The 27,392-nt window shown below is 28.6% G+C and overlaps 3 protein-coding genes across 4 annotated transcripts; 2 read left to right on the top strand and 1 right to left on the bottom strand.

Annotated features, from left to right (window-relative positions):
* Positions 1-49: 49 nt before the first annotated feature.
* LOC123263721 lies at positions 50-22,219 on the bottom strand. 2 transcript variants are annotated; one of them, XM_044726669.1, is made up of 3 exons: positions 10,938-11,054; positions 5,489-6,025; positions 50-282 (listed from the first exon to the last, which is right to left on the bottom strand). In XM_044726669.1, the coding sequence occupies exons 1-3, from the start codon at positions 10,946-10,948 to the stop codon at positions 90-92; spliced, it is 741 nt and encodes a 246-aa protein (XP_044582604.1). In that variant the 5' UTR covers positions 10,949-11,054; the 3' UTR covers positions 50-89. The 2 variants fall into 2 exon arrangements, with proteins under 2 accessions (XP_044582604.1, XP_044582605.1); XM_044726670.1 differs by lacking the exon at positions 10,938-11,054 and adding an exon at positions 22,118-22,219 and having other exon boundaries at positions 52-282.
* Positions 12,634-25,803, top strand: LOC123263720 (carbohydrate sulfotransferase 11-like). Its single transcript, XM_044726668.1, has 8 exons — positions 12,634-12,890; positions 12,975-13,035; positions 13,980-14,152; positions 23,492-23,748; positions 23,818-24,058; positions 24,230-24,409; positions 24,606-24,763; positions 25,287-25,803. The coding sequence occupies exons 2-8, from the start codon at positions 13,023-13,025 to the stop codon at positions 25,372-25,374; spliced, it is 1,110 nt and encodes a 369-aa protein (XP_044582603.1). The 5' UTR covers positions 12,634-12,890; positions 12,975-13,022; the 3' UTR covers positions 25,375-25,803.
* A 588-nt stretch (positions 25,804-26,391) lies between these two features.
* Positions 26,392-27,390, top strand: LOC123263016 (carbohydrate sulfotransferase 11-like; the record flags this gene model as incomplete). The annotated part of the gene is made up of 4 exons (XM_044725530.1): positions 26,392-26,514; positions 26,585-26,856; positions 27,069-27,306; positions 27,370-27,390. Coding segments are annotated over exons 1-4 (654 nt in total), but the record flags the coding sequence as incomplete, so codon positions are not given.
* Between the last annotated feature and the right edge of the window lie 2 nt (positions 27,391-27,392).

Raw genomic sequence — 27,392 nt, 5'->3', positions numbered from 1 at the left:
ATTCTTATTTATTATATATTATTATGATAAAAAAATTTAGTTTATTTTGTAAAATTAAAAATTAAATAATAATAAAAAATGTTATGTAATTAAGGGACTAACAAGTCAGTGACGACTTTGGCCTTAAGTAGCTTGGTGGGTTCATCACACCCAAGTTTCAATTTTATTTCGTTTTCTAGTGCAATCACTGCGTCGGTGATTTTATCCTGTTTTCCTGTCTCAATGGCATCCGGAAATTCCGCTTGGAGCATGTGAATTAAAATGTTCAGTTGTGCCGTCGACCTGAGGACCAATTAAAATTTTATTTTATAGTAAATATATAAAGAGCTTCGTACCTCATTCAGAGTTTGTCTTGTTATCAAAATAGAGAGATACAAATATTCATTCGTGATTTATAACGATCGTATTTGCTTCGTTTGAAAATTTCTTACGATTAAATATTGAAACACTGTCAATAGTGAGTTCTTAAAAACAAAAATTCTCTGTGTCAGTTTGCAACTACTTTACAAGATTTTTTTTCTAGTCAGCAAATATTTCACTGTAAAGTTTTATTTTGCAGTTGAAAACCTTCCTCAGGCTCTCAATGTTATCTTTACATTAGTTATTCCCTTTACGAGTTAGTATTCAAAAATTTTTATATTATTTTACCCAAAAATAACATCAATTGTTGATCGACAAAAATTGATGTCTTAAAAAAATGAAATTTCGACTATAACTGCAGAAATAAAAACAATGTTGAATTGTTCAAGTAACTTTGAATTTTAAAGATTTCCCGGCAACATTTGACTTTCTGAAGTGAACTATAAATCTTGTCAACAAATTATTCTACTGTTTTCTCATCTTCCGAGACTCACGTTAGTTGTTTGTTTTTACAAACCCGGAACGCAGAATATATAAACGATATTTGCGTCGTTCCATTAACCGATATTGATTATTTAAATATATTTTTGATGGAATTGATTACGCTGCTTCTTTTCAATATTTCTGACATAAGAAAACAAATTCAAACGGGGGTCGAAGGTTTCTAATCTAAATATTTTTTTGTATCAGAAAGAAGTTCCGGGGCTAACCCGCAGGGTCTATCAATTTTTTGATATTTTTTTTCGTATCAAATACTTGACATGTACATAACTTATCATGCCTGTTATTATCAATGTGTCGATTAATATACGAATGTTTTTGAATTTCCGTGGTTTTTAAATGTTCCAATATTTTTTTCAATAAAAAAAAATTTAATCAAATTAGGAAAAAAATCGACGCTAATTTAGAACAAAATCTAATATGTATTAAAAATTATAAATTTCTGTAACCCGAGTAAATATTGATTCAAATAAAATTCAAATTATTTTTGTAGGAAAAAATTTTCTATGCTTTTTAATAGTACTAGCAAGCCTGCAGTCACTTATGTAATATACGAGAATTACGATTTATAAATAATTAACTTTGACGTGATGATTTTTCGATATTTTTAATCACAATATATGATTAACATTGGGTACTTTTGAAATAAATGGAAACAACCCTGATAGCCACAGTTTCAGACCAACCAAGTTGGTGTCAGATAGTTGCCACCAACTTAGCGGCAACTTGCGGTCAACTTCCGAATTTGTAACTGTTGGCGTCAAGTTGGCTACAAGTTTCTGGGAAAAACAAGACCAATCTACTGCCGTAATATGTCGCCAAATTTCTTGAGAAACTTGTCGTCAACTTGGTGCGAAAGAGTTTCGAAAGCAATTTTTGCCGACAGCTTGGTGACAACTTGGTGAACAACCGAGTTCATTTCCAAGACTTGCTGCCAACTTGGTGACAAGTTGCGGCAGTAAATCGACGGAAAGTTGCGACCGACTTGGCTATCAGGGAATATTGTAACAGGATAATTTACCCTGTATCGGTAAGACCGATCACGCATGATAATTATTCGACGCAGCACTGGCGCGTCTCGGTCTTCGGGACCCATTAGCGTTAAGTGGAGGTAAGTCTGAGGTTTCTTGGCTGATCGCGTAGCTGCGGTGAGTTAGAAGTAGTGCAGTGCTCAAGTTCAACAACATCAGCAGCCAAAAAGTCCAAGAAGGAAGCCAGTTTTGAACAAAGAGTTTCCTCAGCACAAATTTAACCAGGTATTGAGACTTTCACATTTTTGATGAGCCAAGGGGGTCGTATACCCGGCTCATCAATTTTACTACTTCTCATTATTAATTAAATTTTGATAATTCAATTGTTTATAATAATTTGCTCAATAATAATTAATTATTTTAATTGATTTGATTCGTTAGCATTGTGAGCATTCCTCTTGGGGGATTTTATACCCGAGGAATGTTCTAGACCTCTTGGGTTTAGGAGTCGTGAGAAATTAAATTATTGATTCGGCCGGTTAATAATTATTAACATCCTAGATTGGCTTAAATAAATTCATTTTTATTAATAAAATATTAATTAATTTCTGAACACCGAGAATAATTCCAATCGGCAGCTCACGATCGGGCAAGCGCCGCTCGTATACCCGAGGTCAAAGATATCTACGCACTAACGAACATCGGCGTCCATTTTGAGCGCGTAAATTCCTGGCAATTATTTCACGTGATAATTTATTAGTAAGAACAATTGAATTATTATTATTTAATATTATTTGTTACAAGAAAGTATTATTTATTTAATATAATTTATTGAGAATTGGCTACTGAACTTCGACGCAATTAAGATTGGATACCCGTGGATAATTTTTCGTGAATTTATTTTACATTGAGATAAATTGTTTTATTAATTATTTATAAATCGAAAAATTCCACGTGGTCATTTTATACATTGAACTATTGAAGACTAAAATTATTATTATTATTATGAGTTTTACTTGTATACCGATTTATGATTTTTACAAGGCTAATTGTCTCAGCATCTCCGCATGTAGTAGTCTCTTTTTCAACTCTTTATTATCAATATATACTCCGCTCTATATTATCAACACAATCTTTCAATTCTTTTATTATCAACATATTCTCCACTCTTTTTATAATCAACAACATGTTCTCCACTTTTTATAATCAACATATAATTTCGCACATAACTTTATTCTCAATGCGGCTGTGTACCGACTTGTGCTTTCTGTACTGTATTTACCCTATTCCTCACCCCTTTCTATCGGTGTTGGAATAGTGGCGATGGGGAAACCACAGAAAAACCCATGCCAGTACAGTTTGGCTACCGGAGCGACCCCCGACGGTTGGTGTTGGAACTATTCGAACAACCGTCGGGGCTCGAACCCTCGCCTCACGGCATGATGCACGAACGAACTAACGGGATAATGACTTAGTCCGTTCGGCCATCATGCCGCTTTGACTAAAATTATTATTTTATTGGAATTATTTATAAAAATATTTAACGGCGTGGATTAAGTCCCAGAAAAGTAGTTAGAATTTTATAAAGAAATATTCTTAAGAATTTATTCAAAATTTAAGAAATAAAATTTACGAGTTGAAATTGGAATAAAATTTTACGTCGAATGATCCGGAAAATTTATTTAATGTTGAGTATTTAACTCATGGATAATTTGGAATAAATTTAAGCATCGGTTTTTAGTGTAGATTTTTTTGAGAATTAAATTATTAGTTGTGAAAATGGTTTACGATTTATTTGCGAGCTAATGACTGAAAATTTTAGTAAAAAGTAATGTTGTAATTTTTGGAGTTTAATTTTATAAGTCAAAAATAAAAGTTAAGTAGAGCCAGTGTGTGTGAGCGGGTTATGTGTGTGAAGATCGTGCGGGATATGTGTGTGTGAGTGTGTACATTCTCTACTTGTTGATGTTTTGCCGATTAGAGTAGTTCGTACAGTCTACTCTCTAAACATGAATAAGTGAAAATTTACTTGAATAAGTGAATATTCACTATTTCCAAGTGCCAATCGTACCACTGGTTCGAATCAGTGGTACGATTGGCACTTGGAAATAGTGAATATTCACTTATTCAAGTTAATTTTCACTAATTCATGTTTAGAGAGTAAGAGCGTGAGGGTCCGGTGGACAGCGCGACTTAGTTAGAAACTGCGGTATAGACGCTCCAAAAGAGGGTACCGTCAGGATTAAGAATTTTGATAGAGCGTGAGGGTCCGGTGGACAGCGCGACGTAGCTAGAAACTGCAGTAAAGCGCTCCTTATGAGGGTACTGTACGATTAAGAATTTTTGTAACGATCTCTACTTGTTGATGTTTTGCCGAGTAGAGTAATTAACATACCTTAGAAGCCGTTGTATAGACGCCAAGTTGGGGTACAGCGGTAGTAAGCTAGAAACTGCAGTAAAGCGCTCCTTATGAGGATACTGTAGGATTAAGAATTTTTGTTGGTTATAAGGAATTTACACATCGCCCTCGTATACGATAGCCTCTGTACGAGGTGCTTTGCTGGCTACTTAGGTTAAGTTGAGGCGTCGGTTTTAGCCCGGAATCCTCGGTAGCAATAAGTCGTAGTGTTAAGTTAGTTTTAAGTGAGTCAGTGTACGTGCGAGTGAACAAGTTGTTATTCTATTTTGTTGTTAATAAATTTTTGGTACCGTTGTTAATTAAAAATTTATTCATTTCAGATCACCTTCCTCCACTCCCTCCCTGTAGATAAGCTCAGCTCTGGTTCCGGTTCCGGGAACCGCGATTAAAAATCCCGGTGGCGCCCTTTTATTAATTAATTTAGATTCATTTGTTAGTTTTATTATTTCAATTAATTAATTTAAGGCGCCAATTGAGCGGAATATCACCCGTTACAATATTATAGCTATGAAAGGATCAATTACCAATAATTTATTGTAAAATGTCACGGGACAAATTTATAAAACCAACAAACTACTCCAAAATTTTATATAAAGAATTGACCATCACCAAAAAATATGTGGAATCGTGAAAAGGCACAAATTAAAGTCAAAACATTTCTGATGATACAGTATTTAACTATAAAAATTCCTTTTAAAAAATAAATATGCCAGTCACTGAATTTTCTTTATTCTCTTAATTATTTAGATGATAGAGCCTTTCTGATGGTACCAAATTTCACAATAGAAATCCATTTATTTGCCCATCACAAAATTTTCCTTATTTGTTTAATTACATGCACGGAAAGAACAAGATGACACTGGATATCATCCCAGATTATACTCAGTGATATCAATAATGAAAAAAAATTTCAGATTGTAGCTAAAAAAATCCAGATTATACTGCGTGATATCTGAATTATACTCATTGTAATCTGGATTATACTCATTATAATCAGGATTATACTAGCTACTATCTAAAAAAAACTTTTTCACTCAGTATAATCTGGGATGATATCCAGTATCATCTTGTTCTTTCCGTGTGGATTAATATCAAATTTTATCCAGCTTGAAATTCACTGAAAATGATATGAAACCTTTTAAAAGGCATAAATTCATCTCAATACCTTTCCAATTATAATAGATTTTTCTCATTCTCTTAATTAAATAGATTATTAAGGATTCAAAATATTAATTACCTTGCAGAAATCCTCATAGTAACAGCGCTTTCAACAGACAAAACTTCAATCAAACAGTTCCGGAAAACTTCAGGATTTTTCGAAACATGAACATCATTTAAAATTTCTTGAAAATCTTTATTTTCGATGAAACTGAGTATTTTGATACCCCGTCCATCTGCATGCAGCGGAACCGCTATTACTTTCTCAATAGCGGCAGCTTTCATAGCAACTACACTTTGATGAAGATCTTTGGCGTACCTTGGTGTTAATGATTTGTCAATCGCCTGAGTTGTTGTAAGACTGAGAAAGTTAACAGGTGCTTGCAGTTCCATTTCATCCATCTTATAAGTGACAGTGCCGTAAACTTTAACCTGACAAGTGTCATTAAAAGTCGGTAAGTCTAGCACAGCCGTCGCAGTTATTCTGTCGCTCTCAGGGTTTAATTTACTCGTCCTATTCCACAGAGAGTCGTCTACTGTTTCCCAGAATGATGTTACCCCTTTTATACCACTCTCTCCCGGTATCATTATAAATAAACGAGGGTTTTCGAGTTCCCTGAAACAATTAAACAAATTATTTATTTTATTTTTATAGCCTTACACATTAAACTTTTCTACTTTAAACTAGTAAATATCTTCGTAAAAAGACCCGTGACAGTCGAAGATAATGATCGCGTATATACATATTTAATCTGCCTTAGATAAAAAAAATAAAATAAGACCTTCCGTACACAGTAGGCGGTGAATATTTTATTCGAATAAAAAAAAAAAATTAAAACTGTTTTGTAAACAAAGCTTTTTCGTCGCTCTCCTTCACTAAATAAATTTTTTCTGTGATGAAATAAATAAAATAGTAACTATAAATAAATAAAATATTTGGGTGATAAAATAAAAAACACCCAGAAGTAAACATGCATAAAAAAATTCGGACAATTTAAACTGTAGCGCGGACAAAAATAAATTTTGATGTCAGCATCCGCTTTCTAGAGCGTTTGGAAATCCCTAAGAACTCACGGCTTAGTTTAAATTGCTCGAATATCGTTTTTAATGTCTCAAATATAAATATATACTTGAATTAATTTGACATTTACTCCTTCGTCTTTTTTCATAATTAACATAATGCTTAGGAAGAAAACCATTGCGAGCTAAATTTATTTATTTTCATACAGTCGAGTCTCGTTATGAGTCCTATTAGTGTCTCTCTCATATTAACGCGAGTTTGATAAAAAAAAAAAAGAAAACAAATAGGACTCATAACGAGACTCAAATGTATTTAGTTTTCACTATTATAACTATAGGATTCAAAATTTTATGAAAGTTATAGTTTAAAATTTCTTTAAAATAAGTTTAAATTTGTAAACTGTTTGAAAAACGATAGATACAATAAAATAAACTATCGGTCGCTAATGACCTAGAAGTTAAAGCGACCTTAAATTTAAATAAAAAAAATAAAATAAAATAAAATAAACCATAACCTTTTCATAGAAGATTAAATTTCTGATAAATAAGTCTTTTTACCATTTCATTATCATAATTTAAATTTAAAAGTTTACAGACAATATTTTTTTTAAATTAGTACTCATTATTTAGGTAGTATTTGACGGTACTTATTTAAGTAGCAAATAATAATTTTTATATTAAAATTGAATTTTATATTAGATATTTTTCGTTGTATCATTAAAATCTCATCTGAAATTTTTAAATATTTAAAACTTAAAATTTTTTCACGTCTCATAACTTAACTATCTAGATCAACAGTATCTTTTACAAATTAACAATATTGATGAATCAAAAATATCTAATTTCACATGTCAGGCAATCTTCATGGTCTACCTGGTGCAACTAATCAATAAAAATCACTAAAGATTTTTTACTATACAATTATTGCTTTAATTTTGATTACATTTAATCAAAGATTACATCAATCTTTTTCCCAATTTAAAATTATTGATTTTTTAGAATTTATATTTTCAAAATTATATGACTCAATTATGATTATAAAAATAAAATAATAACTCAAAAAAACCATACTATATAAAAAAAATAAATAGCTAAATTCTCCCTTACAATAACTAATCACAACTCATAATAATGACCTCAACACATTACATGATCAATAAAACATAGTCTTTAATTTTCTATAACGGAATCAAAAAATGGATATCCAGACCGTGAAATCAGAGTATTTTTCGTTATTAACAACAAATCATGTATAAATTATATTAATTATATAATTTTATGACAGAAATAAAACATCAATTATTTAACAGAACACGATTGAAATTCTGTGGTTTTTTTATAGTAGTCGGGATAACGCTTAGAGAAGAGGGAAAATATAAATTCAAATGCATTACATACACGATATAAGCAATACACATAAATAATATCTGAAACAAATCATAAATCGATAGATCCAATAGCTTAATAGCCTTTCCATTGCTGGGAGCTTTGTGTTACAACATATACACCGACTAGAGAGATACAAACCTCTATATAAATCATGGTAATAGCCAACACAAACATCGCTCTCACAAAACACACTCGTTGGATTATCGATAAAACTATTCGGGATTACGTAACAACAGTATCGTCTTTCGCTGCACCCATACATTAAAAAGAAAAGCGAAGCTTCCCAAATCAAGATATAGAATATGTTAGACGCATTAATCGTTAAAAACGTTAATTGAAGGTATTAGAAGTTGAAAAAGTGAGTCAAGCGATTTCAAAGTATCGAAAATGAAAAATAGATTGTCATGGACCGGAATCATAAATGAAACGTATCAATATTGAATAAAAAAAAATCACAAGTGGCTTCTAAAAATGAGAGGCTCACACGGAATAATACTGTGACGAATTAGTAAAGGGAGATCCAATTGATCCTCAAAGAGACTAAAAGGCTAAACATCAAAAGTTTTAGACCTTAATCCGAACGGAACCGGATTGAGGCTCCTAAATTATACACCATCGAAAATATCTAGAGATCTTAAAATTTTTCAGAGAAGCTGAACAATCCATCAAGGAATTTATGTGGAATAACTTCAGAAACGCAAGAATTTGATGAACTATTGTCACCAATTATATTAAAGAGTTTACCGAGGAAATTTGATTATGCTTGACGATTAACCTAATTGAGATTCCCAAGATGGGTTCACTACCGAAAATTCCAATCTCTCAACTCTATTTAGGGTCAAAATTATCCACACTTTCGAATCTAGAAAAGACTAGAAAAAATTTTGCAGCCTAAATTAATGAATTTTTCGGGTTCCTGGAGTTATTTCACGTTCAAAAACGATTGAGTTGACCAAAGCCATTGAAAAATCGCGAAGGTTATGAATTTTTTTGATACATCTAAGAGCCTCAACCGGGATCCCAGATGGATCATGAAATTTGGCATATTGTTAAATTTTAATAACGTAATGAACAACTCAAAACATCAAAGAGCTACAGAGTACCAAAATAAAGTATTTAATATTAAAGATTTAAAGAACATAAAACATTGAATATTTTGAATAATTGAAAGTATAGAGAATATGCCTGTTCAGTGAACAGGCCCAGCCGCGATGAAGTCGCCCCTGGGGGACTCCCAAATTCACGAGCCGCATCTGCAACCGCTAGTTCCCGCAAAAACTAACCGCCTGTGCAAAGCTTAGCTTGACTGATCACGCCATGTCTCGATGGTGTGATTGGCTGATCGCTCCGCTGACATGCGCAATCAGCCTTCTCCCCAAGTCGACGAGGAAGAAGACGCATTATTATTATTATCTTTCGCTTCACTGCCATTGAGTCTAACGCTCCGCTATCCCGCTAAATTAATTCGCTTAAGTTATAAAATTCCGCTTTTTCGCTTAATTGATTAATAATCCGCTTTAATAAATTGTTATTAATTATTCTTGAGTTTGTTACAGATAATTTGTGTTATTTGTGTAATAATTCACCGCTTTCTCAGTGCCGACTGTGTGTTCAACCACGTGTCAACCGGCTTCGCTTTATTATTCACGCAGTGCTTTATTTAACCGCTTTTATTTAAACAATCCACGAACTAACATATTAAATATAACTTGTATTTAGTGTAAATAAATTTATAGTGTTCATTTTAATAATAATTTTCGCCTTTTAATTGAGATATCCAGACAAAAACCTGATCCTCCGCTTTCCCGCATTTTCAGCATTTTACAATGCCATAGTAATGAATTAATAAAAAAACTATCAACAATTATCTCCGTCTCTTTTTTTTCAATGCAACGTTACAAAGTAAATCTACTACGTAAAAACATTTTTATTGTTAAATGCGAAAAATTTATTAATCACTGCTGTAAAATTTTTTAAAGATCTTAACGAGCATGAAAGTCTGATGAACTTTGGCGTTGAGCCTGGTCGAAGATCTCGTACGATCAACCACTTAAAATATTCAGGATATGTTCGAATTTTTGAAGGGAAGTTGAACAATTTAATCATCGTCTCATACTGAATAGTTCAAGGAACTTGAGATGTATATAAGTTTAGGTTAGAAATCTGATGTCATATACCAAATAAATTAATAAATAAATATTTTTCATGGTATAAAACCCAACATTTATAATTTAATATTGAAAAAAAGTGATTTGTAGCGGTTATTATAGTAAATAACAACTCTCACTCTTCAACACTCTTTAAAGATTACCGTTTCAAACAGTAAAAAGTGCCAAGTCAATAATTATAGTATCATTTTTATCGTTGCGTTTAAAATTTACTATTTTATATTGTAAATGTTGACGTTGGCTACATTAAAATATAAAATTATTACTTCGTATGTGCAAAATGATAAACATTGAAGTTGAAATTATCAGTTATTATACTTTATCTTTTTCGAAATTTACATAGCTTTTATAACCATTTGAAATGGTATTTCTTTCCATGTGATTATTGAACTCTAACATTTGAATAATAAATAAACTGTTAAAATTATGATTTTATTGTTTGGAATAGTATTTATTATCAATTAATTATTATTAATTATAGTTTAATGTTTTCTATGTATTTGTGTTTTTTTGTTTCGAGCCCAGATACGTTTTGTCTATGATTTAAGTTTTTAATATTCTATTTTATTTTTTTGACACGTTGAAAACGTTGCCCTCACGTTTTTGCTATCTAATTCGTTCAGTCTACGTTTTATATTTCGACTGAGGTGGTTATAACTCAATATTATAATTTAAAAAGCTTTTGCGGTAGAACATGGTTTGATTTATAATATCTCAGCTGTCTATATTTATGTATGCAATGCATCAACATCAACGTCACATCTATGTGAAAATATGTATGTATAAATACATAAAAAAAAACCATGGTATGTTTAGGCGTGATCGGCGCTTTCGAGGAACACTAACCAGTGTTGGTACGTTCATCACTTGAGCATGCACAAGAGCAGCCAGTAGCAGTCAAAAGAAAATCATGCTTGAGAGATCAAACGTTTCAGATTGTTGGGGGCTTACCAATGATCCATTGAACCTTGCTATTTGTGTCCTGATTCTTCAAAGTATTGTATACCTAAATATATGTACAACAGGGCTTTATGCTATCTTCTATCGCGGCTTTACCATTGCACATACGGTATAGTAAACGTACTCTAGATTTCCAAGAGAATCTGTACTATTGCCGAATGCTTGACATTCCTCTTGCATAAGCATTCTACGATATTTTACATAATAGTATATAATAATTTTATTTTTATACCAAGTATTTTAAATTCTTTTATTGAAATGTTATTCAAAGTTTTATTTTGTGGTTTTTATTATTCTTTTTTTATCTTTTTGAACAAAGAAATTTCGAGAGAATTTTCCACTGATTTTTAATTCAATATTTATCACAATTACTGAGAATCAAATATAAATGCCCAATTTCTTTTTTTTTTTTTTTTTTATTTTATTGAAATTTTATAAACCCCTAATTTTCCTAATTTCTATCATTTTTTAAAAATTTTCCGAACTATCTTAAAATATTAATTTTTTTCTTATAAATCATCTGTACTCCAAAAAAAAACTTCAATTTATTATTTTTAATTAAAAATTTCAGTAATCATCAAATTTTTTAAACCAATCCAATATCCACAAAAAGTAAGTTAGGTTTTTGCTTTTTGCTAATCATTATATTATATTTAATTTAAATTTTAATAATTTTTATAAAAGACCTAATAAAATTTTCCATTATCCATTTGCTAAATATATATATTCTCTTCGTTAAATTACCCATCATTCCAAAAAAACTTTACTTCCTACCCGTCCTTTATCATTTAATAAGAAGGGTTTACATTTTTTCTCTCTCTCGCCCTCTATTGGACAAACGAAAGTATCTCTGTCATACTTGTACAACAAATGGAATCTTAAAACGCATTTTATGCATAAATAAATTAAAATTTTCCAAAAAAGCGCTTCGCTCTTCGATAGATAATTAAATTATCTATCGAAGAGCGAAGCGTTCTTTTTCGAAATTTTATCACATACACGAGAAAAACACGTTTGAAAATCAACTATAAACCGCTCTTAAGATTAAATAAAACATTTCATTCTTGACATCCCTCAGAACTTTTTTTTCACCGTCCAGCTCTTTCATCTCAAAAAAATAATCTTTCGATCCGCGCATTTTCATCATTATCATTCACACTCACATTCATATAATTCCTATTCTCCCAAACTATTCATTTGTTTATTTTTTTATTTTCATTATTTCTTTCCAACTTCTATTTTCTCCTCCAAGATCTTGAGTTTAATCCTCTACCTCTACTCGGCAGTTTCCACTTTCCGGTCGTATCATTTTCTAAATGAAAACATTACGCTTGCGCGAGATACATCCAGCGGTAAATCGACCCGCGAAACAACCAACCAATCCCAGAGACCTTCTTATGTGCCTCATACGCATGTGTATATTAATGTTCATCACATCACATCTATACCCACGTAAATGTAATGCATATACATTCACACACCCATACCTAGACGTAAACTTGTACATACCCATACTTATACTTAAAATATTACATATGTATATATTTAAACACATACATTCACATAATACTCATATATTATACACAGGTGTCAATGATGCTCTTATTGTGGATGTGTAGAATGTGTTTAAAAGTGTACAGTAGTAAACTATTTGCTTTACTCTGACAATCAGCGCCGTGGTCACGGCAGACGCCCGGCGTCGACGTCGTCGTCGTCATCCTCGTAGTCATATAATGTCACTTATACTCTAGCTGCATTACTTCGACTCGCGTGTATGGCGCAGTTACTCTCAACCCATCAGTGAACTATTCAGTATTGTCGAGGATGTCCGCGTGATTAAGTCGCACATTACTCCTCTCTTATTATTCTATCTTCTGGATTTTACTTTCCAACCGTGTGTCAAAACTTGAAGATTTACTTCAACTTTAACAACCCGCTAAACATGTAATATGTAATTTTATAAATATTCTTTAATATAACACTAGTTAAATTAAAACTAACCCGACATTCAAAATTTGTTTTAAAAAGTGTACCAGGATTTAAAGTGACAAATGAAATTTTAAATTTGACCCGTGTATGACCGGAGAAAGTAAGTAAATTATTTTTTTTTTTTTAATATTTAAATATTAACCTGTAAGGGAAGACATTTAATATAAATATTTGATATTGATATTGATAAAAGCTCTGACATGTAAAGACACTTGAATAATTTCGCGACATAAGACATCGAGTTTTAATTATCGAGTAAATAATTTTCAAATGAATAAATAAATATATTTTATTTAAATTATCTTATTGTATGTTATTTCACGGAATGAGTAATGAATTAATTAGCAAAATTATAGTGTGTGCAGAGAGACAGTGTATATATGTTTTGCAAATTGCATATATGCCTATCAGTCGGAATTAATTAAGAGAGGTGTGTGTAATTCTCTAGTAAATTACCGAGAGTAAATTATCTCTCTTTACCTTACGCAATTCCCAATTATGTGTTTGATTATTATATATTCACGTTTTTTTATATTTCCAATAAATCTAATGCAAATTTTAAATTTAAATTTCAGTGTTTGGATGGGTAGTATTAAATGTCTAGAGCTTTTTTATTAAAAAATAAAAAATTAATAATTAATATTGATTTTTTTTGTATTTATATTTACTGTTTAATATTTAAATTGGAGCACTTATGCAACACCTGAGACAGCAAAAATATGAATAAAAATAAGAAAAATTTAATTACTTTAAATTATTTTTTTTTATTATTTAGAAAAGGCGGTTGTTATTGTTGACTTTAGAATTACTGAAAATTTTAACTTAATTATCTGATAATTGTAATTTAATAAGATATACCGTCACGACGAATTAATTGCGAATGAATAAAACATGTTCTTAGCATTTTTATCAAATAAATAAGTGTTCAAAATTTATGTAAATAAGCAAGACCGGTAGTACGATTGTTGTTGATTGTGTTTATGGTAATAAAATTTTTGTTTTTATTTCTATCTTTTTAATTTTTAATTTATTTTTTGGTTTCAGTTCGATATGAGTATCGTAGAAAAAATAATCACCGAGAAAAGATGACATCACGCAGACATGTCCTCGCGGGCATCCGCAGGACAATTATTGTCGCCGGTGTCCTTGCACTTATCATCCTTGCACTCTCCAGTCAAGATGGTTCGAGCAATAGCCTTCAGCAGTCGTCGCCAGAAGTAAGTTCTTTGCTATTGTCGTTATCATTAAATCCGAGACGTTAATTAATAAACAACTAATTGTTTTCTTTCAATTAACCATAAATCACAAATATTGACGATGGGTGTAGCCGGAAGTTCTTGGGTTCTTGCGAAATGGGTGTGAAAAAAATAACATTATTCTTTTTTTAACAAGTATTTCTTCTTTAACTCATTTATTATTAATGATTTATTTATTTTTGCAAGACATTTATTATTAGAAAAAATTAAAAATTACTTTAGTTTTTTTAATTTTCGCGCCTCTTATTGAAGGACAGAGATTTTTTACATACACCTTAAATTTTTCTAACAACATCCTACAGTTTAACATTGTTTATTTATGTAAAAATAATTTTTTTTTGTGTTATGAGGAATGCATTTTAAATGCTTAAAAGTTTGTTATCAATGCTGGAAAAGTGACAGAATTCTAAAATTACAATTAATTTCTCAGTCTCGAATTCAAGCCCAAGTCTCGACAATTAAAAAAAAAGTTTATAATAAATATGGATGATAACTATGTCGAAAGAATAAAAGATTTCATAAATTTTAGTAATACACGTTTGATTATTAATTTAATAATTTCTAACAAGAAAAGACACCCGATTCTTCAAGTTTCAAAGTCTGTCGCTTCAGCAATTTCGCGTAACTCCTTCCATGACTCTATAAATAAATTGAAGCCGAGTAAAAATAAAATATAATTTATTTTGAGCATAAAATAAATTTTCCAACAAAAAAATCCGAGCAAACTTCCCAACCGCCGATTGAATTTTAAGATAAAATGTAATCCCCGAATAAATTCTTATTACCACGAACTCTATTCAAACTGATCAATTTACCCGACAGATAACAGTAAACAGTTTTAAAAAAAAAGTCACGATATCTCCGTTGCGACGTCTCGATTTAAATGAATCTCATAAGCGGAAGAGGTTTATCAGCCCTCAAATCTTATTGAATTCTGATACCAATCAAATAATCAATTCCGATACTTCACAACCGCTCTTCTTTATCTAACAATTATTTTCAAATATTGGCAATCGAGCAATCTCATTTTCCATTCAGATGTCAATTAACTCTCACTCATAAGAACCATTCTCCGTATGAGTACTTATTAAAAAATCGATTTCAATTACTTAGAATTTCAGAGGCTCCATTTTTTTGGTATCAGACGTCTTGATCCCTCGACAAAATATCCTCGAACAAAATATCCCCAAGACAAAAAATCCCCGACAAGTTATCCTTCAAATTCGTTATAGTTTTCGAAAATTTAAATAAAAAAAAAAAATTATTAAAGAGCACAATGATAAAAGGGCACAACACGGTAACAAGCGTATGTGTTAGTCTAATGTCGAATAAACACACACAAAAACCATGTTATAAGAGCGCAAGACTATTACCCGCGTTTGTGTTAGTCTAATGTCGAATAAATACACACAAGAACCATGTTAAAAGGGCGCATCACGATTACCCGCGTTTGTGTTAGTCTAATGTCGAATAAATACACACAAGAACCATGTTAAAAGGGCGCATCACGATTACCCGCGTTTGTAATGGCCTATTACTGAATAAATACACACAAGAACCATGTTAAAAGGGCGCATCACGATTACCCGCGTTTGTAATGGCCTATTACTGAATAAACACACACAAAAACCATGTTAAAAGGGCGCAATACAATTACCCGCGTTTGTGTTGGTCTAATATCGAATAAACTCACACAAAAACCATGATTATGCCTTGATTAAAAATTTGAATGAAATTTTTCGAAAAATTTTTTTTTGCTATAACTTGTATTAATTGCCTTTGATTATTTATTCATCGACTTTCTCTTATTCAAATTGTGATTTATTTTGTAATAAGTATTATATTAGTCATTAAATGATATTACATAATCAATATTATCTAGTGTTGTAAGTGTTCTCAATTTTATATATTGATACAAAAGATAAAATTATTTAAATAAATTAACTATTTCATTTTTAATTTTTTGTGGTTTGTCGTTTTATTTAAAAATTCCAGCTATTTAAGATTAATTGTCAGGGATTTTTTGTTGGGGGATCAAAAATCATGGAACCATTTTTTTTCTTTCATTTTCCTCTTTATTAAAAAAAATTTAAAAAAAACTATTATTCAAGTAATGAAAAATTGATTGAGTGTACATATAATTAAAGTTTTTCAATAAAAAAAATTTCTTTTATTACTTTTGAACCAAAAAATATAACAATTCTTTATGAATAAATAAATAGATGAATTCTACGCACTTGAAAGTACAAAAACGGTTACAATGCATTTAAATAGAAAAAAAAAAAAAACCACTGAAACGTAAGCAATTTCAGCAAGTCATGTATGTCAATTGGTTATTAAAGTAAATAAACTAAAGCTAGCGTACAAAGAATGAAAAATAATATAACTACAAACAACCACGTCAAATAAAAAATATAAAATTGCTTTTATTTGCTAATAAATTTTCTATACTAACATTTCTACGACAATATATTAATAGAGAGGGGGAGCTACAGAACATGTTGGCCGATGAAAATAACCGTTGACTACTTGTCAGTTTAACTACCGTTGTTATTCCAGTGCTTAAATAATTAATAGCTTTTCAAGTTAGTATTTAGTGCTCTCGATTTAAGGAAAATATAATTTTTCATCGTTACAAATAAAGCTAAACCGATCCCACGACATTTTTTACAATAAAACTAACACAAATATAGTCTCCGTCTATTTCCTCCATGAATTTTTTTTTTTTTTTCGTTACCGAAATAGATTCTCTGAAAGTCACTCGTTCACAAACTTTTAAAAACAATGTAATATTATATTAAAAAGTCACGGAATTTATTTTAACGATCATTATTTTAACTCATTAAAATTTTTTAGTTGAATCTTTTTTCTTAATTTTTGTATTATATTGCATAAAAAAATTATATACAATAACAAAAAGTAAAATATTAAAATTTTGAAACTAAATGTTTTGTTCGTGTTCATTGTAAGTTAAAGCAAAACATCAATTTCTTTTATTTTTATTATTTTTCTTCTTTTATGAGAAGTTGGCACGATACTACGCTCGTAAAATATGAATAGGTTTCAAGATAAAAAAAAAAAGTATTTTAAATGTAAATAAAAGTGTTTTTTTTTTTTTATTTATTTTTTTATCAACGCCGCTGGTCATTGGAGCAACTGCAGCTGAGTTCCGGGTGCGGAGGAAATAAGAAATAGTATACAATGTATAATTTATAAATATAAATAAATATGGTGGATGTGAAAGTAAAAGCAATACTAAAACTAATCTCGAAACTAAGACTTAGGTCATAAAATCTAAATGGATCATGAACATCTCGAGTTGGTCCAACGAACGCCGACGCGAAAATTCTGCGCTCTGGCACTATTCCAGACGCATTGCGGCAGGTGAATAGCAAATTCACGACAAGATCTACTATTATTCATTCTCATAAATTGAAATCATCCATACACAAATAAATTTGATTGATTCGGTAATTATTCAACAATACACCTCGTACTTAACTCCACACTTATTCATCTCGGCGTACAGAATCAAAACTTAACATGATAACATGCAACATATTTTAACTAATACAAGGTGAAGATTGAAAGCTTATTTTCAAATTTCCTGATTTCCCTGACTCTGAATAAAGTTTTCATCATCATTTTAAATATGAAAAATCACGTGAAGTTTTTTTGACTACACTGAGAAAAAAAGTACTACTCTTGAGAAAATTTTCTTGTCACAAGAATATATATTCTTGATAATTATCAAGAATATATTTTCTTGATAATTATCAAGAATATATTTTCTTGTCTCAAGAATTGACCGAATTAATCGAATTATTTTTTGTTTAATTCAAGTGAACCTATTCGTTTGTTAATCTATCAAAATTAATACTAATATTTTATTATCATGATAGATATTAATATTCTTTTGTCAAAAAACCAAAATTTATTTTAAATGATTCTTGAGCCAAGAAATTTTTTTCTGGACAAAAATTTTTTTTTCTCAGTGTATAATTTACCAAGTCAATCCTTTTATAAATTTTTTTTTAATTAAAAAAAAAATAGATTCAATTGAGTAAAGTACCTATAACTCTTTAAAATACAACAAATAATGTAAAAGTCAATATTAAACCTTATTTATTAAGGGGTTAGGTGGGTTTCAGAGGTTCAAAAAAAGGGTATTTTTACTATTTTTTTTATTTAGTATATACAATGATATATTTTCTTTAAACAATTCAGCATATCAAATATACATATTTAAACAGTATTTTGTGAAATTTTTATTTAAAAATTCTGAAAACTCAGCCGTTGAGTACCTCATCTCCCTCGACGTCTCAAAAAAAAAATGCTCTTGCCGTGGACATCATAACTCATTATTGGTTCATCTAAAATCAAAGAACTAAACATAGTTAGTTAGTACATGGATGAATCTCATTATTGGACGAAGGATATTTGTTTTTTTTTATTACAACTAATTTTTTCGAGCAAATACATGGCGAAAATTTGATCAAAAAATGTGTTTTTTTTTTTTTTAAAGTCGGTCAAAATTTCAAATTTTAATTTTTTTTATTCTCCTTCGTCCAATAAAGAGATTTATCCATGTATTAACGAAATATGTTTGGATCTTTGATTTTAGATGAACCAATAATGAGTTATGGTGTCCACGGCAAGAGCATTTTTTTTTTGAGACGTCGAGGGAGATGAGGTACCAACGGCTGAGTTTTCGGAATTTTTAAATAAAAAATTCACACAATACTGTTTAAATATGTATCTTTGATATGCTGAATTGTTTAAATAAAATATATGATTGTAAATACTAAAAAAAAAAAAAATAGTAAAAATACCCCTTTTTTGAACCTCTGAAACCCACGTAACCCCTTAATTATTTCTATATATGATACTTTTTAATGATTTTATTATTGATCACAAGCTTGAAAAAATGAAAATTAGAGAAGTTGAATAATATAAAATAATATCAACCATCATTTACAGCACTGTTTAACAGCATTGAAATAATAGATAAAAAAAAAATAATTATTTCTAATAATTTTCATTTCTTGAATAACTTGATTAAATTGTTTACGGATATCTTTAATATCACCAAGTATTTTCAATTTTAATTTTATTTGTTTATTCAAAAATGATTAAAAATTCAATGGAAATACTAAAAGATTTATTAAAACATTGTTTGACTAATGTTGATATTACCTGACTTTTCTCTTACTAATTTAGAAATTTGAAATTCTAGGTTTTTCAAGTTGATCGCCACCTTTTAATATTAAATTTTTGTAATAAATAATTCTTATATATTTCTCCATATTTTTTGTAAATTTTCTTTTTATTAATTACTGAGAATTTTTAACGAAATGAAAGTATCTTATAGTACTTTAGAGTTATAAATTTTATCTCTAATTTTTTGATAATTGATAGTAAAATTCATAAGCTGAATACTTAATGTGAAAAATAAGTTTGTATTTTTTAAAAAGTTAGTTTTTTAATATTGTAATTTTTATAATATAAATTTTTAATATATGTACGATAATTTTTTTCTACATGAATAAAATTATACATACAAAATTGGAGTTAATTCTTTAAGAATAAAAAAATATATTTGAACTTCAACAAAAAACTAAATATTTAATTGAGTTTTAAGTTTCAAAAGTTGAATTATCTCGTAGAAATTAAATTTTGTTATATTTTATTTTTAATATTTGTCAATCTATTCGTTTGCTTGTAAACTTTATTTAATTCAAAATAAAACTGAAATATAAAAATATTCAAGCAAAAATGTTTACATGATATAATTAAAAAGATTTATTATCTGACCGAATTCAAGTTTATAATTTTTTTTAAATTTAAATAAAAAAAATTTTTACGATAGAATAAAATGACAAAGTATCATAAAAGTACACCATAATTATTATAGAACCTTTTACTCTTTGTGTTAAAAATAGTCAGTAATTGGAGCTTCTCAGACAAACGCGGACAAAAGTAGATATATAAAAGCATCAACTAAATGTATTTGTTTTTTGTATAGACATCACGCGAATACTTGTAAACTGCATAAAAATCTTTTGTACATGAAAATGTTTACAAGTGGGTCAATCGATTCCAAAATATACATCACCTAAATAAATTTAAAGTACAATGAAACTAAAACATTTTTTATACTAAAAAAGTTAATCTTGCAAATTGAATTGTTTTTTTTTTCTTTACAATTTCAATTTATCAGACATTAAATCTCTGTAAAGTGATGGAATATTCTTTATACCAAACACGATTTATTAAGTACGGAAGAGCGAATCCATAGTAAGAAACAAACAGCACATTAGAAATTAAATGAATTATGCAAAAACGAGCCTTGGTAATTTCGTCACGTGGCTGTTGATGATGAGCCAGGTAAAAAAGATAAAGTGCGGGTTTATTTATTTAACACCGCACCGCGTCGGGTACAGAATGTACTTATAATATTTACCCACTACATTCATATTATATGATATTTTAATAAATATATACATTTCGACCTTAACCTTTTTCTGATGGACACGTGACGCATAATCTGATCAACACTTCTTATTACATTACGGACATGTATATAACAATACAGCGATTATCATTAATCATTAACATCAGTTTTCAAATCATATCAACCTTAATTCTCCCTATTTTTTTTCTGGCAACCATCTATCATAAATTTTTATTATTTTCTGAAATAATATGAAAATACTTCGATAATTGCATGGATTAACAGATAAACCCTCTCTACATGTCTATGCATTTGAATGTTGCTATAGAATGTGGCCCACATTCGTATTGTTGCAAGGTGGACTCCCTACTGTATGACGAGAATCAATAAACGGATGGCATCAACCACCATTTACATTATATGCTACTTGAGAATGTCTACTTATTTAGTAATCATATTTTTTCGATGGTTATCGTGTTAAACAATGTACATAATTACTGCTACATAAAAGATTGTTTCAAAATTGATTAAATTATTTTACACGGTATGTTTTTTTTATACTTTGATAAGCGAGTTATTCAATACTTTAATTTAATTAAACTCGTGTTATTGTTTTTTTTTATTTAATTTTTTACTTTATTCTGAAAGAAGCTAATTTTAATATCAATTTGAATTATTTAATACAAAAAATACTTTTAGATGCATGTGTAAAAGATTGACGAGAATGTTAATTTTTCTAAAAAATAAAAAAAATTTACTTATTGGTTTAAAAAAAAAAAACTAAAAATAATCGGATTTCTATACTGATAAAACGGTTAAATTAATTCAAAAGATAAAATCTTGGAACAAAAAGATCATTTTGAAAAATTTGATTATCTTCAATTAAGTAAAAATATTTTTCAACCACAAAATTTTCCTTAGTTTGAATAAATTTTACACAGTTCAGGAACTTTCTTATATGACTCAAGAGAAAGAAAGTCTTCAAAATGATTTTTATAGTTCAAATTTTTTTTCCTTGAATTAAGTTTTTTTTTATCAATGTAATATGTTGTATTATGTTGTTACAAAGTCAACAAAATTCGATTGAAAAATTCAATCTTAACTCTAAAGAAAATATAATAAAAGAAATAAATCCTAATCACATAAGAATATAAGTTTACCTGTAATAATAAAAAAAAAAAAAAAAAACAATTTTCAAATATTTTACTTGATTACAAAAGAGTCTATAGAAACAAGCATGTAAATACATATCCAACAATTACTCTTATAGATACGTATGCAGATTTAAGTACACACAACACGTGAAAGTATCTAAAGCAAGCATATGATAAAAGAGATCTGTGATATGAGTCAGATATCGGCGATTCAGCAAAGATAATCGCCGCTGTACGACCTCGCTCATATATATGATATAACATATTGCATATTTCATACGTTACTTCTATCTCTTTGATAGTACTTTACGTACATACCTATATACACACGCAATATATATTAATACACATACTTAATACAAGCTCTGGCAGTGGTTATACACGTGAACTTCAAGTTCACTTGGCAAATCGAGTTGTTAAAATGAATGCATATCTGTCCAACTGATTTAGATTTTATGCCTTGTTACTTATACTACTATATTTATATTTTATGACTAATTTAAATTACACATTATTTCAGTGTGGCTTTAATTAACTTTTATTAATTTAACATCATTATCATTGTGAATGAGTCATTTACTTGAACATTGATGAAACAATACATCAATTCTTTTAATTAAAAATTTTAATTTTATCTTTTATTTATTAGAAAAGAAAGAATTAGTAAATAGACATTGAATCAGTAAAAAAGATGGCACTGAAAACTTCAAAACTATTTTACATGGTATTCAAAGTAATTAGTTTCATAATTACATTTATTGATTTGATTTTTTACTTTGCACTCTGGAGATTAGATGACATCCATTTAAATACAACCGCCGGAACCCATTAATTAGAAAAAAAAATTAAAAATTTCTTGAAGATTGAATACAATTCATAATTTTAAAATGTTAAGCCAAGAGATAATAAATAACAGACACTTTATCATTCGGACATCAACCAACCCATGCAATAGAATCAATTAAAGACAACTGAACAAAAACCGAATTAATTCAATTGATCAAAAGAAGGTTGTATTGATATAAAAATTCATTTGATAGATCACGTATAATCAGTGAGCAAATGGTATGCAGGACATGAAAAATCACATTTATCTGAGAATCACCCATATGTTCAATGATGATATCAAATTTTAGTTTACATTTATCTTTTTTTTGAAAATTTAATTTGGACTTAAATTAAATGTATTAAATTCACACAATACCATATTATTCACATACACGAATATTAGTGAGCTGGAAATATTGTAAATATTTATTCAAATGTTGAATGAAAAATAGTAACATTGAAAATTCATAAAAAGCAAAGAATAACTGAAAAAAATATGAGAATCGAACCCGAATCTCCCTGATTACATGTCAGGATATCGGCAAATTGTTTCGTTTTTTTATGAATTTGAAATTTTCCAATTGCATTGACTTGAATGGCATATCACTAGGCATACTGCTAAAGACTTGAAACTAGCTTATTGATTGAGACTTAAATGAGTACACTAAAAAAAATTAAATTGATTAAGTTGAGTCTTAAATCAACCGGGAGAGTTTTTCAAGTAAATTTTACCTGATTCAAGACGATAAAATTCTTTAAAATGAGTTTCTGATCCTATATTTTTATTCTTGAATCAAGTACATTTTTTTCCAGTGTACACAATAATAATTTTTTATAATATAAATAAACTTTATTAATTTACAGAAAGAAACGGCTCAATCGGCAGAAGAAAAATTACTCGAGATGAGTACAATGGCTGAGACTGAACAACGACTAATTGAAAGACGTAAATTACTGACAAAAAGGTGCAGCGAAAGTGGCTTAGACCGCCCAGGAAATGACTCTATTCACAAACCTAATGCATGGGAATTTTTCGTAAACCGTGACTATCATCTTATTTGGTGTAACATATTCAAAGCTGCATCTACATCCTGGATTTATAATTTCAACCGGCTTGCAGGGTATGTATTTTAACTCTTTACCATAAAAAAATTAATATTAATAACTAATAACATGATTAATAATTTTAGCTACAGTCCACAATTTTTGAAAGCATCTAAAGCGGTACCAGTATCTTTAGCAAGGCAAAGATATCCGAGGCCGACAGCCGAAGAATTATCACGATATTTAAATGATAGCGTGAGCTTCCTTATAGTCAGACATCCTTTTGAACGTCTTCTTAGCGCTTATAGAGATAAACTCGAACAAAGTTTGCCTAATACGCTTCACAGTAAATTAGGCGTACGAATCATAAATCAATACCGTTATAAGGTGAGTTAATAATAACCAATATAATAATTTAGTTATTAATTAGTATCAGAAAGTTAGTTTAGTGAAGTAATTAATAATTAATAAAGAATTAGCATTGATATTGATATTGATAATTTATGTTTTCCGATGAAATAAAATGACAAACTTTTTTTTTTTCTCAATTTATTTAAGGACTTGAAACATCGCACGAGACGCGGTCCTCGTTACCCACTCTTTGAAGAGTTTGTGAGATGGTTACTGTGTGAATGGCAAGCTGGTAATGAACTGGATATGCATTGGACACCGATATTAAATTTCTGTACACCTTGTCAAGTTCGATTTGACATTATCGCTAAATTTGAAACGCTTCAAGTAAGTTCGATCGACGTTAATAATTAATAATAACATGTAATAAGAAAATATAAAATTATTTTGTTATATTTATATAAATATAATTAAATTACTAATTTTTTGTGGATTATTAATGTTTGATGAAAAACGAACGATACTCTGTGTTGATACCAATTTTAATATCAATTATGTAAGTAATGAATATTTTGTTTCATAGGATGACCAGAATTATATTATTAAACACGTGCATTTAGAGCATATGATAAAACCAGAATGGAAAAATCCAGCGCGAGGCGCTCAAACAAAAGACGTTATGAAAAAATACTTTGTGCAATTATCCAAAAGTCAAATAGCTGATCTTTATGAAATGTTTAGGTATGTTAATATTTTTTTAATAGTTTTGCAATTGAACTTAAAAATTTGTTATCATTAAAGTTTTTGATTCAACATTATTGATAGGTTTTCGAATTGAAAAATTAAAGTTTTATAACAAAATTACTGAAATAAATTCAATACGAACTTTAGTGTAGAGTTTTTTTTTCAAAAACTTTTTTCAACTTCTAAGTTACAAAGTTTACAAGAGTAAAATAGTTTTTTTTTTTTTTCATTTATTAACAGATAAGTAAATTAACTTTCGAAAATTTTTTATTTTTATTCATTTCAACTTTGAGAAGTATATTATTTTGATATTAAATTTAATTTTTTGTAAATATGATAATTGAAACTTATTTGATATTTTTTTTAATTTTATTTTTATTAATGCGTTATTTTTTTATCAAAAAAACAAAAAGTCATAAATTAATTTCAATTCTTTTTAAAAATAAATTGATTTTCAAAACATCAATTCTTTTAATTCACCACAAAATATAATCGACTATTAATAAATATTTTTTTACAGATATGATTTTGAACTCTTCGATTACTCTCCAAAAGAATATCTAGCCATTGGAAAAGATATAACTATTCCTTCAGATTGTAAAAAATAATAAACTTAATTTATTATTATTATTAAAATAATTTTAAAAAATTGTTGATGAATCGATGTTAATTATTGTAAATAATTATAAAACATCGTTATCATTATCATAAACCAAAGTTAGTGAATATAAAACAAGAAACATATTTAAAATGACAATTTTAGCACAATTGCAAGTTATTAATGTTTATCATTTAATTTACATCTTAAATGCTTTTTCCATATTTTATAATACTGACAGTTGAATATTACTGTTAATTGTATTTAATTACTTTACTCTATCGTTAATTTATATACCTATTTAATTCACTTGTTACCAATTAATTGTTAATATAAGTAAAATTACCCAGCTTCCATTCACTATTACAGTGAAATCAGCTATAATTGCATACTACAATAAATTTATTAGAGTTATTAATTTGAAATGGCCTAATAATAGCCAAAAAAAATTAAGTACACAAAAATTGAAATTAAAAATTTAAATAAAATAAGAAATCATCGAGGCTTTTAATTAAATTTTTAGAATTTAGTAAGAGTTGTTATTGGATTGTAAATATGTAAATTTTTAAATAATAGACTATTAAATATATGTTTTTAATTAGTAAAATAATTTCTTTATTACCTATTATTATTGTTACTATTAACTACATAATTAGTATTATAGGATGTATTCAATAATATCCGAGACATTTGATAAGCATCGTTGAACATTGAGAGAAAAATAAAAAATAACGCTAATTCAAGCTATTGTTGTAATTCACATATAGAACAATTTTTTTCTACAACGACACGACCGTGACATCCATTATTAAAGTGAATTATGCAATTGTAGATTACGCATTCGGTCACTATAATTTTTGTTATCATCTAATACCGGTCCTGGTAATTGCCATGTATACAGTCATTCGGAAATTATACCTCATTCTGTTGACAACTTGTACTTAGTAATTATATTTATGTTAATATTAAAATTACTATTATTCTCAATAACAGTAATAAAATTAATTATTGATAGTTAATCTTAAAGATGTTTATCGATCGACGAATTTTTTTTAATTATCATCTATTATTCTACTTTCTAATAGTTTTGTTGTTTATTTGTATTGGTATCTATAATTACTCCTACGTAGAGCGTCATCGTAAATACGAGGTAAGTTGTGTCTCATTAGTCATTAGTAAAGACTTAACAATTTTTTGTTTGTTCGTTTGTTTTTTTTAAGTACGAAACTGTGATCGAAGAAGAAATTAAGTTATTATTATTAAATTTAACTAATGAATTAACTACTTTGAAAAGTTTAAACGAACGCTTTAAAGAAAGACAGGAGCTAATGCTACAGAAATGCAGGGAGTATCAATTGAATGATGATAATGGCACGAAGAGACAACCTAATGCATGGGAGTTTTTAATTAATGACAAATATAAACTCGTTTGGTGTAATGTTTTCAAAGCAGCTTCCACCTCATGGTTTTACAATTTTAATTTACTTGCTGGGTAATTTTTTTACTTATTAATAATAGAGTTGTCACACAATTTTATTTCCTGAATAATTAATCAAAATTGATGTAAAATTTTAATTTTTTTATTATTTAAGAAATTTACCTTAGTCATATGAAAATAATTGTTGTGTGATAACCCTTCAATACAATTATTGAAAAATAAATAAAACTATACATAAATTTTACATTCTTTACATTTACAAAAAGATACAAAAAAGAATTTTTGGACAAAACTAAAGAAACACCAGTATCAGTGGCCCGTAAAAAATATCCAAGACCTTCAGCTGCAGAGCTTTATGATGCTTTAAAAGATCATTTGAGTTTTATTATTGTGAGACATCCTTTCGAAAGGTTTATCAGTGCCTACAGAGACAAATTTAGTTATCCATACAATAATTATTTCAGGCCACTAGGAAAGAAAATAATAAAAGCTACAAGAGAAAATGTAAATGTAAAATTAGAAAATTTTTTGTACTTTAATTCAATTAATTAATTGTTCAACTTAAAGATGTATCCTGAAAAATTTTACTC

This window comes from Cotesia glomerata, linkage group LG4 (genome assembly GCF_020080835.1).
Source record: "Cotesia glomerata isolate CgM1 linkage group LG4, MPM_Cglom_v2.3, whole genome shotgun sequence".
Classification (NCBI taxonomy): Eukaryota; Metazoa; Arthropoda; class Insecta; order Hymenoptera; family Braconidae; genus Cotesia; species Cotesia glomerata.
Note: the sequence above shows the minus strand (reverse complement) of the source record. Positions and strands in the feature narration are given on the sequence as shown.